Source organism: Pleurodeles waltl, chromosome 5, assembly GCF_031143425.1.
Source record: "Pleurodeles waltl isolate 20211129_DDA chromosome 5, aPleWal1.hap1.20221129, whole genome shotgun sequence".
NCBI lineage: Eukaryota > Metazoa > Chordata > Amphibia > Caudata > Salamandridae > Pleurodeles > Pleurodeles waltl.
This window is the reverse complement of record NC_090444.1, coordinates 635,069,272-635,086,759: the sequence shown is the minus strand read 5'-3', so window position 1 is coordinate 635,086,759 and position 17,488 is coordinate 635,069,272. Positions and strand designations below refer to the sequence as shown.

General features: G+C 44.9%; 1 protein-coding gene across 1 annotated transcript in view; it reads right to left on the bottom strand.

The window, feature by feature from the left end:
• Window positions 1–202: 202 nt before the first annotated feature.
• LOC138295893 (uncharacterized) overlaps window positions 203–17,488 on the bottom strand; it is an 83,166-nt gene continuing 65,880 nt past the window's right edge. Inside the window, exon 2 of the mRNA XM_069234504.1 lies at window positions 203–1,276. Within this exon, the coding sequence (XP_069090605.1) occupies window positions 290–1,267 (978 nt within the window). The 5' untranslated portion in view covers window positions 1,268–1,276 and the 3' untranslated portion in view covers window positions 203–289. The remainder of the gene's footprint in view (window positions 1,277–17,488) is intronic.

The window sequence follows — 17,488 nt, the reverse complement described above, 5'->3', positions numbered from 1 at the left end:
TCAGGCTGTTAATTTCCTCATAGAGAGTTAGCTGAAATTGCCAATAACGTTCATCACAATGACTTTGTTTTCTGAAAATAACCAGTTTTATAAGCTTTCAGTAGAGTCTGGGGCCATAGTTTCTAATCTGAATCTGACAAAAAATCACTTGCAATTGTCATTTTAGCTATTTCCCAAATATATACAGTAGAGACACTTTGACTACCAGTTAACAATTTTTAATATCATTGACAAGTCTGCTGAAATGTACTACTTCTCACAAGGCTGTAGTGATTCATTCCCACTCTCTTCAACATCCTACCAATTTGGATTCAGTTTGGTTGCAGTAGTTTGTTTGCCAAAAAGTCATCATGGCCTTTGCTAAAGCCTTGCAAAATCTGGGACGCTCATTGTTTTCCCTTATCCACCGGGGCAGCTCGATCTGGATAGCGTCCACCAAACCTGACTTCTTAGAGCCAAATGTTTCGGTGATATAACCCCCTGCAAAATAGTTTCCACCATTGGGGCCAGGGTTTTTGGGAGAAGGAACACAAATGTAATTGTTAATACCATTCTGCTCTTCAATAAAGTTTCCTAGGCTTCTTTCTCCCCTAAGAAGTGTTTCAAAGGAGACATCACTGTAATCCTGTGCGAGTCGGTGAATGGATGATTGAGCTGCAGTAAATTTTCCAGAATCAAGACTTGCTTTGGACAGGGTGTATCCCAGCTCTATCCACTGTTCAGGATGGACCTGGCCATGAATATCCACCAGAAGCCCCCTTCCCACCTGGGATTTTGACACATTTATAAAATCTGTAAACTCCTCCCATGCTAGCTCTGCTTGGGGTACCCCAAAAGTAGCCTCTTCCTTTTCCCTGTTGGCATCCAATTTGGATCTTCCTAGATGATTTATCACAATATGAGGGCAGTATCCACCAGTGAGAGCGCAGATTTCCTCAGCGAGATTTAAAGCCACGTTCAAGGTATACTTGTCTTGCAACGTCGAAACCTTACACTTAACTGAGTCTTTCTGCGATCCTGCAGGACAACTGTGAGTAAACTGGCAGGTGTAAGAATCTGTGTTCCAGCATCCAGCGTCTCGGTTCGGTATTTCACTTGGCAGCTTATCTCCACCATGTGGCACAGTGATAATCATGCTCATGTTGCCAACTATGTATTCTGTGTAGTTGTTCAGGCCAAAGAACATATCCTGGCTTCTTGTATAGTGAGGTCCCATGTGCAGAAGGCACATGAAACCTAGCCAAATCCTGAGAAGCAGTAGAGCCATCTTGAATTCCTGTGAAGAAATAAGCATTGTTAAATCCTCCTGGCAACAGTGAATGTTCAATTTTAATTTTGATTTTTAATGTTGTTATTCATATTAAAATAATGCATGTTTTGTCATTTCTTAGAGCTAGTACATGATAAAATAGCAATACTCACCTATACTGTTTCTTTTTGTTTAATGGTTTTGTAGCACTGCTGGAAGGCACATGCAAGGGTCTATTCACAAAGTTAGGATTACAGTAAATTTCCACACATGCAGAGCTACACATACACCTATGTAGGGATCTCATGGATGGAATTCACTATTTCCATGCAGAAATCTCTACTTTGATGTAGACTTTCGAGTTTCCACCCCTCAAATTAGGGTATTGCGACTCTTAGGGCCAACTTTACAATGGTAAAGTTTCTATTTGCAACTTTCCTGTTGTTTGTGGAACTTTTCTAACAATGGGACAAGGATCTCCACATAGAAAGCAATAGGAATATTTGGGAAAAATATTATTACAATAAAAATAAATATTGTGCACTTTTTCCATTAAAAAAAATATTAAAACAGACTACCGCAGTTCTAGGGGTCAATGTACCTGTGTTAAAACATTTCATATTATTACATTTTAGCTTCATTTTTCTTTTTGTTGTTTAAATTACGTTTTTTAATTGACGCATTATCAGCACACCAAATGCAATGCTCATAATCTCACCTTTACTAAAACCAATGGAAATACAAATGTTGTAAATAATCTTATACAGGAGAGTTTGTACGGCATTACCCTTACCATCTTTAAAGAAACAACTGTAAATCTAGCATAATTTATTGGTTTGATTATGTGGAGCTGTTTAATTGTTTAAATATTCCCATAGGTGTCATACTTCTATATGGTTTGGAACTCCTCTGTAACTTGCATTATCCTTACAATGTACAGCAGGGGGTATTATCTCTCATATACAACAGGAGACATGTGACATACCCAGTTGCCTATTATAAAGAAGTTATATCAGACCTCAACTGTAATACTTTATTACAGTTGAGTTCTGAAGTCACAGTGCCTGCTGCCAGAATCAGCAGCAGAGAGGAAAGGCAGGTCATGGCACGGAGCATAATTAAAGCAGCTGTTCAAGGAAGAAAACAAAATGTTACTTTTCTTTCTTCTGCTCTGTTTTACTAGCTGTACAGTGACAAGCAGAACAGAGATATTTATGGCCACATGTTTATTTTTGTTAGTGCCTTTCTGCATATTTATATACATTCTGAACTACTATGCCTTTTTTCTTTTTTTTAAACTGACTTGTGTTAAAATTATTTTAATTCCTTTCTGCAATAAATATCTAACAGCTTTCTTGATGTGTTCAATTATTCACTAGAGATTCTGTTTTCATTCTTCTTGTTTGCAAATATGCTCTATTTTCTATATGGAAGGCTTTAAGTGGTTTGTGGGAATGGTAATAGTGTGACCATGTATTATATGGAATAAAGTACCCCTGACAAACATGATGAGCATATTGCAAGACAAAACAACCTCACAAAACAAAATAAAATGATGGAGGGAGTGTTAAAACTTTTCAAACACTCACCCCCAGTCACAGATCTGGGTTTAATCCATTGTTATTTTGCTCCGAACGTCACCCCAGTTTGGACCCAGCCATATGCAAATCAGTCTTGATCCTGCTCACATGGGAACAGTCCAGCCCGAACTGCTAGGCCAGGTCCTCCCTGGACAGAAAACAAGCATCCTCTGACCAGTTTCTGGGTCTCACCCTTCATCAGCCAGGCTAGCTTGAATCCAGTGGCGCAGTGAGCAAGGGACCCAGGTCTGGGCCTGCCCCTGCCACTTAGGGCGCACAAAGCAACATCACAAAACAAAATAAAATGATGGAAGGACTGTTGAAACTTTTTAAACACTCACCCCCAGTCACAGATCTGGGTTTAATCCATCGATATTTTGCTCACCACATCACCCTAGTTTGGACCCAGCCATATGCAAATCAGTCTTGATCCTGTAAGCATGGGAACAGTCCAGCCCGAACTAATAGGCCAGATGCTCCCTAAACAGGAAACAAGCATCCTGGGACTGGCTTCTGGGTATCACCCTTCATCAGCCAGGCTAGCTTGAATCCAGTGGCACAGTGAGCAAGGGACACACGTCTGGTCATACCCCTGCCACTTAGGGCACACAAAGCAACATCACAAAACAAAATAAAATGATTGACGGAGTGTTGAAATTTTTCAACCACTCACCCCCAGTCACAGATCTGGGTTTAGTCCATCATTATTTTGCTCACCACGACACCCCAGTTTGGACCCAGCCATATGCAAATCAGCCTTGATCCTGTTCACATGGGAACAGTCCAGCCCACAGATCACTGTTCACTCTTAAAAAATTAAAAGAAAACTTTTAATTTTATTTTTGAAAGGCATCCTGTTTTCCTTCCAGGAAAACAAACTGCAGTTTAAAAAAAACTGCTTTGTTTAAAAAGCAGTCACAGTCATGGTGGTCTGCTGATCCTAGCAGGCCACCATCCCTGTAAGTGTAGGCCATTCCCAATGGGTCGCAAATTGCGACCTGCCTCATGAATATTGATGAGGCAGATCCCTTGTAACCCATGAAGGAATCGCTAACAATGTGAAACACACTGTAGTACATCTCAGGTTACAATTTCCTAATAGCGAAATGGACAAATTTGGTGTTAGGAAAAAGCAAATCACTTTTTTCGTACATCTGGCCCTCTGACTCTAGTGTTGTAGAGTGGAATACAGTGAAGTGCAGCAGAGTGGAGTGGAGTGTGTATAGTTGAGTAAAGTATTATATAGTGAAGTGGTATGGTGTACAGTGGAGTCACGTGTCGTACAGTAAGCTGAGGGTTCTACAATGGAGTATTGCCGACTGCAGTGTTGTGAAGCTTAGTGTTGTGGAGTGGAGTGTTGTTGAGTATAGTGCTGTACAGTGGCATAGAGTGGTTAAGAGTGTTGTACAATTAGTGGCATACAGTGGAGTACTGCTCAGTAAAGAGTGGTACAATTGAGTGTTGTGGAGTAGATTGTCGTCCAGTAAGTGGCAGAAAGTATTGTACAGTAAAGTGCTGTATATTGGAGCGTCATAGAGTGGTGTGTCATACTGTGGTACAGTATTATACAGTGCAGGAGAATGTCATAGAGTGGAGTGCTGTGTCATTTAGTGCAGTGACGTGTCATAGAGAGGAGTGGGGTGGTATGAGCTATTGTATCATACAGTGTAGTACAGCGGTGTACAGTGAATGGGTATAGGGTGGAGTATAATAGTGTAGAGTGTAGTACAGTCTTGTAGAGTGGAGTTGCATTTAGTACATTAGGGAGGTGAACAATGGACCAAAGTAGAGTGGAGTGTCGAACAATGGGATAGAGTGGGCTAAAGGATAGTGCAGCGGAGTAGAGAGGAGTGGAATTCAGTGGAGTTGCATAGAATTCAGTGTATTACACTGTAATACAGTGGAATGTTATTTTGTATAGTAACGTGACATGGAGTGGAGTGGATTAGAGTGGCCTAGCACATCACACAGTGTAGTAAAGTCTCACAGAATGGAGTGCTGTATGGTACAGTGGAGAGGAGTGGTGTGTTGTAGCGTGTTGAAAAGTGTCGTAAAGTAGAGTACAGTCAAGTGGCATAGAGTGGGGTAGAGTGGAGTGGTGTACAGTACAGTGTCACAGAGTGTTTTAGACTGTTGTGGTATAGTGTTGTAGAGTTGAGTGGCACAGAGTCACATAGAGTGGTGTGACATACAGTTGAGTAATGGAGTAGAGTGGACTAGAGTAAAGTAGTATGTCCTAGAGTACAGTGGAGTACAGTGTGGTGGAGTGGCATAGAGGAAGATACATAGGGGGTCATTATGACCCCGGTGGTCGATGGAAATGTGCCTTAATACCACCATCGGGTTGGCGGTACATACTGTCACATTATGACATTGGCTGGTTGACTGAAGCCAACCCACCAATGTACCTCACCGACCGCCATGCCGGTAGCAGCCGCCAGGCTGGAGATAAAAATCTCACCGACCGCCATGCCGGTAGCAGCCGCCAGGCTGGAGATAAAAATCTCCAACCCGGCAGCTGGTACTGTTCCGCCGGTAGGACTATGACCCTGCCTACTGCCATCGTTTTCTCGACTTACCTAAATCTAGGGGGTCTTCCGGCAGGGGACAGGACGGGGCACTGCTACCGCCAGCAGCGACCGCCAGCAGAACACCGCCAGGCCGTTATATGGTGGTAGCAGCGCCACCTTAACACTGTCCGCCAGCATGGGCACAGCCTCATTTCGGCCCTTCTTGTGGCAGAAATCAGGCTGTGGGCATATTATGGCAGACAGATGTTAGCTGTGGCTATGGTCTTTTGGCCGCCATCACAGTGGCAGTAGTCTGTACTTATCGCCAAAGTTAAAATGTGGGCCATAGTGTATCTTAAAGGGGAATAGAGTGTCGTAGAGTGGCATAGAGTTGAGTAGTGTTGTAAATTGGCAAAGAGTGGAGTATTGTACAGTGGAGTATAGGGGAAAACAGTGTAAAACAGTGTAGTAAAGTTTCACAGAGTGACAAAGACAGTAGTAGAGTGTTGTAGAGTGCACTTTTACATGGTAGAGTATAGAGCGGAGTGCGAACATTTGAGTGTCATACAATGGAGCAGAGTGGGGTAAACTGTCGGACAGTAGTCGAGTGGAGTGGCATATTCTAAAGTGGACTAAAGTCTCAGATCGTGGAGTGACATCTCATATACTGCAGTGCCATGGAGTAGAGTACAGTGTAGTGGATTAAGAGAGAGTGGAATAAAGTGTTATAGAGTGGAGTAGTGTGTCGAACCATGGAGTAGTATGTTGTATAATAGAGTGAGGGAAACTGTAGCAGAGTGGAGTGGAGTAGAGTAGAGAACAGAGAGAGGTAGAGTGGAGTAGAATGTGGTAGAATGAGGTACATGCAGAGTGGCATTGAGTGTTCTAGAGTCAACTGGAATACACTGTTGTTGAGTGGAGTGGCACAGAGTGGAATAATGGAGTGGAGCTGAGTAGTGTGCTATAGGATCAGAGGTACAAAGGTTTTTAGCGGTTGCAAATCGTCCAATTAGTGAAAGGCACTAATTGCAACAGCTAAAAAACATTTTGGGATATACAAACCCTATTTTGTGATTTGGTTACCTATTACCAAATCACAAAGTAGGTTTGTGATTCAGTATTAGGAATTGGCGTGCTTAGTGTGGCCCTTCCTAATAGTGACTCTCAGTGGGATGTTTGAATGTTTTGCAACCAAAATGCTGCTGCAAAACATTTGCAGTTTACCACCAACTTCAAGTTGGTGGTAACCCAGTTGCAAATGGGATTGGGTCCCCTTCACCTTTGTGAATGTGGGTGGAAACATTCTTAAGAGTAGACAGTGGTCCCATGGACCACTGCCTATTCTTAAAAAATGAAAATAAACTTTTCAGTTTTCGTTTTGGAACGCGTTCCATTTTCCTTTAAGGAAAACAGGTTGAATTTTTTTAAAATGTGCTTCATTTAAAAAGCAATCACAGACATGGTGGTCTGCTGACCTCAGCAGGTCACCAACCCTGTGATTTTTTGTGATTCCCAATGGGTTGCATATTGCGACCTACCTCATGAATATTGATGAGGTAGGTTAATTTGCGACCACCTAGGTATCACTAAATGTGACCGAGACACATTAGGACTTCGCTGTTTGCAATTTCCTAATTGCAAATTGCAAATATTCGTAATTAGGAAGTCACCACCATATTTCTTTGTACATCGGGCCTGTAGAGTAGAGTGGAGTAAAGTCTGGGGGAAAGACCTAAAGGGAGTTGCATAGAGTGTCGTAGAGTGTAGTAGAGTCTGGTAGGGTGGCATAGAATGGACTAGTGTTGAATAATGACAGACTGGAGTAGAGTTCTACAGAGGCGAATTATAGATTGGAGTACAGTTCGTAACTTTGGAGCGGTGTACGGTGTAATACAGTAGAGTAGAGGTTCATATAGTGGAATAGACTTAAGTGTCATAGAATGGACTGGCATAAAGTGCAGTGTCATACAGTGTTGTCTCATATCGTAGAGTATTGTGACGTACAGTGTTGTTGAGTGTGGTGGCGTAGTGTTGTGTTGTTCACTGGAGTGGTGAATAGTGGAGTGGTGCAGAGTGGAGGTGCGTACACTTATATAGTGTAGAGTGGAGTGGTGTACAGAGGAGTGCTATGTAGTGGAATAGCATAAAGTGGAGTGCTGTACAGTGGAGTAGCATAGAGAGGAATAGCATTGAGTGGATTAATGTACAGTGGAGTGGCATATCGTTGAGTGTCCTAGAGTGCAGTGACGTACAGTGGAGTAGGGTAGAGTGAAATAACATACAGTAGAGTGGGGTTTAGTGGACTTGCATACGGTGGAGTGCCATAAAGTGAAATAGTGTACAGTGAAGTGGCCTAGAGTGGAGTGACATACAGCAGAATAGCATAGATTGGAATGGCACACATGCAGTGGCACAGAGTGGATGAGTGTGGACTAGAGTAGCATACAGTAGAGTGGCAAACAATAAAAGGGCACACATGGAGTAATGCAGAGTGAAGTGGCATAGAGTGGAGTGGGGTAGAGTGGAGTGAAAGAGAGTGAATAGTGCACCAGACCTAATCTGGACCTAATACCAGACCTAATCTGGGCATAGATCCTACAGTAGCAAATGGGAAAACCTCTCAGTAGATGAAATTGACAATCGATCAAGTGATCAAAAAATCATACCAGGCATGCTAAAGACAAATCTGCACCCTGGTATAGCTGAAACCTCTGAAAACTAAAGCAATAATGCAAAAAAGCAGAAAGGATATGAAAAAGAGACTATGGGGAGACTAGTAAACAAAAATATCAAAACACCATTAGACTCTACCGCTTTGAAATTAAAAAGGCACAAGTAGCGTATTTCAAGGAAAAACAAATTGTCCTTCTAATTCTTCTTGCAAAATGTTTTGGACTGGGAAAAAGCTTTTAGAGCCCTTTTCTAATAGCTCTCCTACTCTAATACCTCTCCCCCTTCATCTGAGGGGTGTGTGACCTGGCAAGATGTTTTCAGAATAAAATCCAAACATTTCAACAGCCTATTGAAGTGCCAATTCTAGTTATAATGGGGATAGGCATGCCACCAATACCATTACACTTGCTGAGTTTCCTACTCTAACATTAGAAAGACTCTCTGATATCTTGAATAAAGTCAAGTCAGGATCACCAATTGATTCACCCCCCACGTATTCTAGTTAAAGCAGAAGATCAGATAAACCCCACCCTGCAAGAAATACAAACCTTTCCCTTAACTGTAGGATTTGTTCTGATGGCGTGGAAACATACCATGGTAAAAGCACCATTGAAAAAGGCAAATTTGGACCCTCTTGACCAAGGAAAGTATAGACCATTGTCTCTCCTGCCTGGGTTAAGTGCTGGAAAAACATATGAATTTAATCTTATCTGAATATAGAGTATTACAATTTTCCCTCAGCCCACTCAGACAATATTTTGACCTTATCATGGCACGGAGACTGCCTTCCTGGCAGTGGTAGACTGAGGAGCCATGGCAGCCATTATCCTCCTCAATCATAGTGCAGCTTTCAACACTGTAAACCATGACATTTTAGTTGACAAAAATCAAAGTGCTGGAATTTCAGGACTAGTCCTCACTAGGCTTAAGTCCTTTCACGGGGACAGGTCTTCCTAGGTCTTTGATGGTGCTGATACAACATACATTTTCTCAATAAAATGTGAAGTATCCCAGGTCTCGTCACGGAGCCCCACACTTTTTAATTTGTATATGAGGCCAATTGCAGACATCGTCAATGTATTTGGGATCTCAATAATCTCATACACAGCCTATACACAATTGGTCTTCTCTCTTACTCATAACCAAGATCCCCTCTCATACTCCTTAGGCCCCTGCCTTGAAAAAGTTGCCAGATGGATGAAGGTTCTTGCCTTAAAAAAAATAAAGATAAAACTGAGCTAATGATCCTCAGTAAAAATCATAGTTCTCTTATGAACCTGTGCAGGCAAATCTGCTTGGGCTCCCCTCCCACCCCTCAAACGGTCATGGCTTTTCCAGAGCAGCGCCCTCTAGATTTCTTTGGTGAGTCTAGATTTCTCTAGCTACTCATGGCCATCCTAGAACTATCACTGCTAGGGTGCCCCTGAGTAGTTATGTGTTCTATACATGCTTTGTAGCACAGAATAGTGCACAGTGGAGAGGCATAGAGTGGAGTTGTGTGGAGTAGAATAGCATAGAGTGGATTGGCGTGGAGTGGGGTACAGTGGATTGGCATAGAGTGGAGTGGCATAGAGTGGAGTGGCATACCAGGAATAGTGTTCAATACAGTGGAGTAGAGTGGAGTGCACAGAGTGGAACAGCATAGAGGGAAGGGGTGTAGAGTAGAGTTGCATACAGTAAAATAGCATACAGTGGAATGGCATACAGTGGGGGTGTACAGTGGAGGGCACAGACTGGAGTGTCGAGAATAGAGTGGTGTAAAGTGTGATAGCGCTCAGTGGAGTGGTGTAGAGTGGAATTAGGTAGGGTAGAGTGGGGTAGAGTGGAGTGGCATACAGCGGATTAGCTGGAGTGGCATATAGTGGAGTGACAAAGAATGGAGTGGCATAGAGTTGAATAGCATACAGTGGAGTGACGTAGAGTGGAGTGGCATAGAGTGACCTAAAGAGGAGTTTGGTGTCTGCATTGCAGACAGTGCGCATTCCGAGGGTGTTGGTTGCGGCCCCTGCACTGCCAACAATATGGTGTTGGAAAGCCTTTTCATGGCGGGAACCCTGCCATGAAAAGGCTGGCAGAAGGTGAAGTTGAGATCAGCATAGTGGTGCTGAATTCAGCAACACTGTGGCTGACCACAACTTTGACCGCCACCAACCTGTCAGGATCCCTGATCCTGGCGGAGGGGGTTGTCTCCTGGCGGTCCGACTGCCAGGATCATAATCTGGTTGTCAAACCACCACTGTGAGTTTGGGGATCCATGGACCCCCAAACTCATAATGAGGGCTTTAGCTATATATTGTGCTGAGGTATAACGCAGTAACTGCTCCGTGTACCGCAGTACATGCCTATGAGAAGGCGGTATATGGTATGCTAATGGCTGTCTTTATAAACATAAAAGGCATCAATGTAGTTCTTAGCACAATTTGGCTCGGTCCTGAATTAGGGCCTGAGAAATAGGTAAGTAGTAGGTTTTACTGATGTTCCCTACCTAGTACCACTTTATTGAAGTGGTAATAGATATTGAAATTTATTTCCATGTTTCTATATATTTTTTTAATGGTGTACGCACTAGTACCTACAAAGTACCATTGTAATTACAGGAAAAATAAAATATATATAGAATACATTATAAATACACTGTAGTACAAAAATAGTGTAGTACAGTGTATAGTTTATTAACAAAATATTTTTTATTTTTAAATATTTTAAGTTGTGCGGAAATTTGTAGGTATTACCACAGTTGTCCATAGACTTTTGTGTAAAGATTAAGGTATGTAAGAAATTGAAAATACACAGTAGTACACTGCATTTCTGAAATGTAGTGTAGTACTGTGTATTTTTATTTATTTTACATATTAATTTTTCAAATGTTTTTAAGTACTGCAGTACTTCCTAGATATTATAGCTATACCATTTTTGTCAAATATATAGAAACTTATCAATAATTTTCCATATAGATTCACACTAAAGTGGTAATAGATAGAGAAAAATGTAAAACTTAATATTTGCTTATATCTAAGGCCTTAACCTAAGAACACAGCCAAAATGTACTTAAGACAACATGACTGCCTTTAGCTTTTGAAAAGCTAGTCATTAGCCAATCACATAGGCCCTCATTTTGACACTGGCGGTAAATCCCACTTACCGCCGCAATGACGGCCTCCAACATACCACCACAGTGGTGGATATCCGTTCTCTATATTATGAAACACACACACCAGTCTGATAGAATGCTGCCACAGACACAAATCCGCCGGCCCAAAGGTCAATGCTGAAGTGGTGAAACCAACACCCACACCATTACGCCAACAGAACATAGCCCACCACATCATGACCCACAAATAACCACAGCGGACATTCAATGGCAGTAAACCATTAGCGGTACACACCGGTACGCTCAGAATGGCCAACCAAAGGCTAAACTACACAACATTGGCCAATACCAAATACACACACCTGACACTCATACACACACCACACACACCCACCCACAGCACTATAAAACACACACACACATTACCCACAACCCTTCACAAATACAAATTATTTCCACCAGACTGACACCAAGACCACCGCAATACCCAGACACACACACCAAGTACACCCACACATCCCTCACACACCCCACTTCACACACCTAACCACACTACCCAACACCCACACACTTACAGACACCACACAACACCCATGTCCCCACAAGGCACCCCTGTTTCACAGATGAGGAGTTGCGGGTCATGGTGGAGGAAATAGTGAGGGTACAGCCACAGCTGTTTGGAGCACCGGTACAGCAAATATCCATTGCCAAAAGATGGAGCTATGGCGGAGAATCATGGACAGGGTGAATGCCATGGGACAGCATCCAAGAACAAGGAATGACATCAGGAAGAGGTGGAACGACCTACAGGGGAAGGTACATTCTATGGCAGCAAGGCACCAGCTCGCCATCCATAGGACTGGCGGTGGACTCCCACCTCCTCCCCCAGCATGGGAGGACCAATTCTTGGCATTACTGCATCCTGAGGGACTCAGTTGCCGAGGACTGGACACTGGTGAGTCAATATTTACTACTTATCACCAATGTTCCCTCAAATTTTTTTCCACTGTGTGCGGCAGTGTAAGGTGTCTGTGAGCTGCAGCCAGGGATATGTGCGCCAAGAAATTGACCATTCACGCGAGCACAGCGCATAACTACCAAGATCTTTGGCATTTGCCTCTCTGTTGCTTTCTTTTACCACTAAAGCAAAAAAGGGATATTTTTATAAACACTGCTCCATGTAATAGGGGATTGAGGCAGTTTTGTGACCTGGTGGCCCACCCCCAGTACATGACCTGTTATTTATAGTCTTTAAATCATATGGTCCAAGGCTTGAGGGCGCCAGCGTCTTTAAGAAAGTAAACAATTGCTGTGCCATCTTAACAACTGTGTACAAGTTATTACAAGCAGAAGAGGTAAAACACAACCAGGGAAATAAAGCATGAGTGACATTGTAAGAATGGAGAGACATCATCCGCTTCTCCTTATGATGACTTTTCCAGATTGGGATAGCAGAAGTGGCATCATATTCTAGATGACCACACATAACGTCAAATGCCATTACATTTTTAAACACTTTGGCCCTCATTATGACCCTGGCGGTGTTGCACCGCCAGGGCCAACGGGGGCGGGAGCACCGCCGACAGGCCGGCGGTGCTCCCTTGGGCATTCTGACCGCGTGCTTTGGCCGCGGTCAGAAATGGAAAACCGGCGGTCTCCCGCCGGTTTTCCGTTGCCCATTTGAATCCCCCATGGCGGCGCAGCTCGCTGCGCCGCCATGGGGGATTCTGACACCCCCTACCGCCATCCTGTTCCTGGCGGTTCGCCCGCCAGGAACAGGATGGCGGTAGGGGTTGTCGCGGGGCCCCCGTAAGAGGGCCCCGCTAGTATTTCACTGTCTGCATAGCAGACAGTGAAATACGCGACGGGTGCAGTAGCACCCGTCGCACCTTCCCACTCCGCCGGCTCGATTACGAGCCGGCTTCATGGTGGGAAGGTCGTTTTCCCCTGGGCTGGCGGGCGGCCTTTCGGCGGCCGCCCGCCAGCCCAGGGGAAAAGTCAAAATACCCGCCGCGGTCTTGCGACCGCGGTACGGTATTTTGACAGCGGGACTTTGGCGGGCGGACTCCGCCGCCCGCCAAGGTCCGAATGAGGGCCTTTGTCAGCTTGTATTCTGAAGAGGGTCCTCCTTTAGTGTTTTTGTTAATTACAGGGATTTGTCTGTAACTCTAATTTTATCATCACCAACTCCGTTATCCTCTTTTCCTTGTTCTTTTGCTTACCATGCAATCCTTCATTTCCATTTCATTTGGTCTTGTGCTGAAAATTTCCCTTACTACACTGTTCAAAGAAAAGAAAGTTTTGTCTTTTTAACAAACTAGGAATCACCAGCACTCCAAAAATCACTGAAAGCGCAACATTTGATATTTCTTTAAATCTTGTTTTAGTTTTCTGGTATGGTGTTTTTTCACAGAACTGCCAATAAGCATCCTATACTAGCCCAGCAAAATGTAGACCATCATCCACAATATTGCAGCATATGAAGATCGGGGAACTTTATTATAATGAATACTAAGAAGACTTGTCGCAATTCGTGATCCCCAGGGACAGCTGGCCACCATCCTGATGTTTGCACTTTCAAATGAATTCCCATAAAGAAGATGGCACTGATTTAAAGAGAAACGTTTTACTTGTTGTTCTGCACTGGCACTTATTTTTGAGGGCCAGAGCTTATTTTTCTTACTCAAGCATTTACTGCGAATAAAAGATACATATGGGAAAGGCGGGATTGAAAAGGCCTGAGATGGCTTCAGGATTATGCTGCCTTAGTATTCTGTGTTTCCACTTTAACATTTTATCTAGCAAGCGAGCTGTATAAACCAGCCAGCCTGCTGATAAGCATGATATATTGCCCTTAAGGCTGCCTGGTGCCCTCCAGCCAGATAAAGCTAAACTCCGTGACCTGCTGTAACTCTGAGGCCCTGAAAAACCACAAACCTTATTAACAGTGATTTATCCTCTGGTCCTGCTCTGATGGAAAGAGAGCATATTTTCGCGCTGCTTGCTTTTGAAATGTGTGCGCTTTCCAAATGTGTGTGCGCGGTAGGCAAAGGCATCATGCAGGGAACATTGCTTATCACCCCTCATACCTGCATGCCATCACAGCCCCTCATCCTCACTCCCATCACTCAACTCCATCCCACACATTGCACCTACACATATGACTAACCCTAATGCCAAGCCCTGCATGCCATACCAATGCATGGACAGCCCTCCCAGCCCTGCATGGACACCCATCACAAAGGCATGCACAGTATGGAGAACTTACAATCCCACAATAGAACACCATACACAAACAAAGGTGGCAGGGCAACAGAAACGATAGAGGGGAAGCTAGAGATGTACAATATGTCACAGAGATGAAGCATAATACATCACTTACATCCCCACAGGTGCCAAGGCAATCTCAGTAGAGAGGAGGTGTCATGACTAACCAGTCCCCCAACAGAAGATGACCCCAGTGATGACAGTAACTCAGAGCTATAGGATCTGGATGAACTACCTGGCCCATCAGGGACCACTGGTCAGTCGCTCACCCCAGCCCACTTCCAGTCAACCACAGAGCCTCACAAACAGAATCCACCACCACAGCACCCACCCAATGTCCCCACACCTCTGTCCCCAGGACACGCCAATCAACAGTGTGCTCACCCGTACAGGGACACCAGTCCACACCTCACACCCAAGACAATCAGAGACCTGGTGTCAGAGGCAGTTCAGGGAAAACAGGCACAGAGCAACAGGGACACTGGGAGGACCGCTGTGCGCCAGGGGGAGGACAGGCCCAGGGAACAAACTCTCCAGGAGGCACTCACCAATGTCCTGGGGGCCTATCAACAATCTCAGGATACGATGGGCCAGATCCTTAACAACATGCAGGAGAACAAGTGGCTGCAGGAGAAACACCATCTGGAGATTAGGGAGGACTTGTAGGCTCTCAACAGCACCATGATCTCCGTAGTAGGGCTGCTGGCAGACATGGCCAACATCATGAGGGAATGGTCAGCACAGCAGCGGGCCCCTATTGCTAGCCAGTCTATTGACCAGCACTCCGCTTACACTGCAGCTAGTGGGCAGGAGGCCCCTCCACAGGACCTACAGGCCACCATCACCCCTCCTCCTGCAGAAGGCGAACCACCCCGCAAACGTTCCCTGCGACCCAGACAGAAGCCAGAGATGCTTGCCAAGACCAAGACCACCGCCAAGAAATGAGACTCTCCTGATTGTCCCCCTTGTGTCCCACCCTGTCACTTTGTCCACTTTGAACTACCTTTGCTCCCATTCCCATGGTCCCTTGGACACTGGACCTGTGGCTAAAAACAGACTGAAACAATACTCTGGACTTTCCTCTACCATCACCCCATTCCATTGCACGTTACAGTCAATTATTTGCACTACAATAAACACCCTTGAACACAATTTGAGTGACACCGTTTTATGTGTTGAAAATGTGCATTTATGGGAACAGTCACATCTAGTGCAAATGATCAGAACACTGTGATAGCATACAAATAATGACCCGTTGCTGTCTGCAGTAAACACATCAGGATACTGTTGTCATATAACCAACATCTGGAAAAGGACAAGCCATAGGTGACAGTAAGTTGAGATGCAAAGGACGCGAATGCCTTCATGCTACAGCCACACAGAAAACATGAATAGTCAGTAGTTGCACTGTCTCACCTGTGTGTCATTGGAAGTATTGATGTTTACATGATGTTCTGTTGTCCACATCCTCATGCTCTGCCTCCTCATCCTCACTGTCCTCAGGGTCTACTGCTGCCACAGACGCATCTCCAGTCCCCTCCTCCTGCAGAAAAGGCACATGTTGTCTGAGGTCCAGGTTGTGCAACATGCAGCATGCCACTACTATCTGGCAGACCTTCTCGGGTGAGTAGCACAGGGATCCATCTGTCAGATGAAGGCATCTGAACCTGGCCTTCAGGAGGCCGAAGGTCCTTTCGATTATTCCTCTGGTTCGCCCATGTGCATCATTATAACGGTTCTCAGCCCCTGTCCTGGCATTCCTCACAGGGGTGAGGAGCCACGATAGGTTTGGGTAGCCAGAGTCACCTGCAAATAGTGAGGGACAAGCCTTACACAATCCTATGGTGATAACACTTGAAGGCATACACTGACATACAATGGATGGGGACTCAGGCTCACCTGTGCCTGCGTAGTTGGGCCATCACATTTGGGATGCTGCTATTTCTCAGAACGAAGGCGTCATGCACCAACCCAGGATACTTGGCAGTAACGTGGGAGATGTACTGGTCCGCCAGGAACACCGTTTGCACATTCAGTGAGTGGAAACTCTTATGATTCCTTATCACCTGATCATTCTGGCGGGGGGACAAACGCAATTTGTGTACTGTCAATTGCCCCAACAATATTGGGTATATGTCCCATTGCATATAATCCAGCCTTCACAGTGTCCAAATCTTCCACCTAGGGGAAAGAAATGTAGCAGCACATGTGTTTCACCAAGGCAGACAATACCCTTGCCAGCACAATAGAGAACATTGGCTGTGACATTCCTGCTGCCAAGCCCACTGTCACTTGGAATGACCCAGTTGCCAGGAAATGGAGCACTGATAGAGCCTGCACAAGAGAGGGGGATCCCAGTGGAATGATGGATAGCTGATATCAGGTCAGGCTCAAATTGGGCACACAGCTCTGTGATTGTGGCCCTGTCCAGTCTATAGGTAAGTATAATGTGCCTGTCCTCCAGTGTAGCCAAGTCAACAAGAGCTCTGTACACTGGGGTTTGTCTCCTCCTTCTATTCATCCGCAGTGGTGGGTATCTAAAGGACACAAAATTGAGTAGGCCATCCTAATTTGAACAATGGAAGCACCACCTCAGTGTGCATACACCATTAATGTGATGGGACTGATGGGAATGGCAATGTATGTGCAGTTATGGAAGATCTGTATGTAGTCCACCACCAAGAAATGGCGACTGCCTGTCCTGTATCTAGGGACAGGTGGAAGTGAGGTAACTCCGTCGACGTTGGCCATCATGGCAAAAGGCGGTTTTGCACCGCCGTGCAATCCTATATTGGCTAATATGGGGCTATATAGGGGACAGTGGCCAATGGGGATCAGTGCCGACGATGGCGGTGTACATCACCGCAGACGTGACCGCCATTTTCTGCATCACAGCAGCCACAAGGGGGTGAGTACAGTGGGCGTTACAACAATAATTGGTAGGTGGCATGGGATCCGGGTGGTGGGTGTGAGTTAGTGGGTGCCTCTTTATGCCAGATCAGAGTTTGCAGCGTGATCCAGCTCAAGGGTAATGGGTTTATAGCAAATGCAGGTAACCTAGCTCGGTTGCATTCTATATCAGCCAGGGCTTTGTGCGCCCCAGGTGGGGTGCACTTAG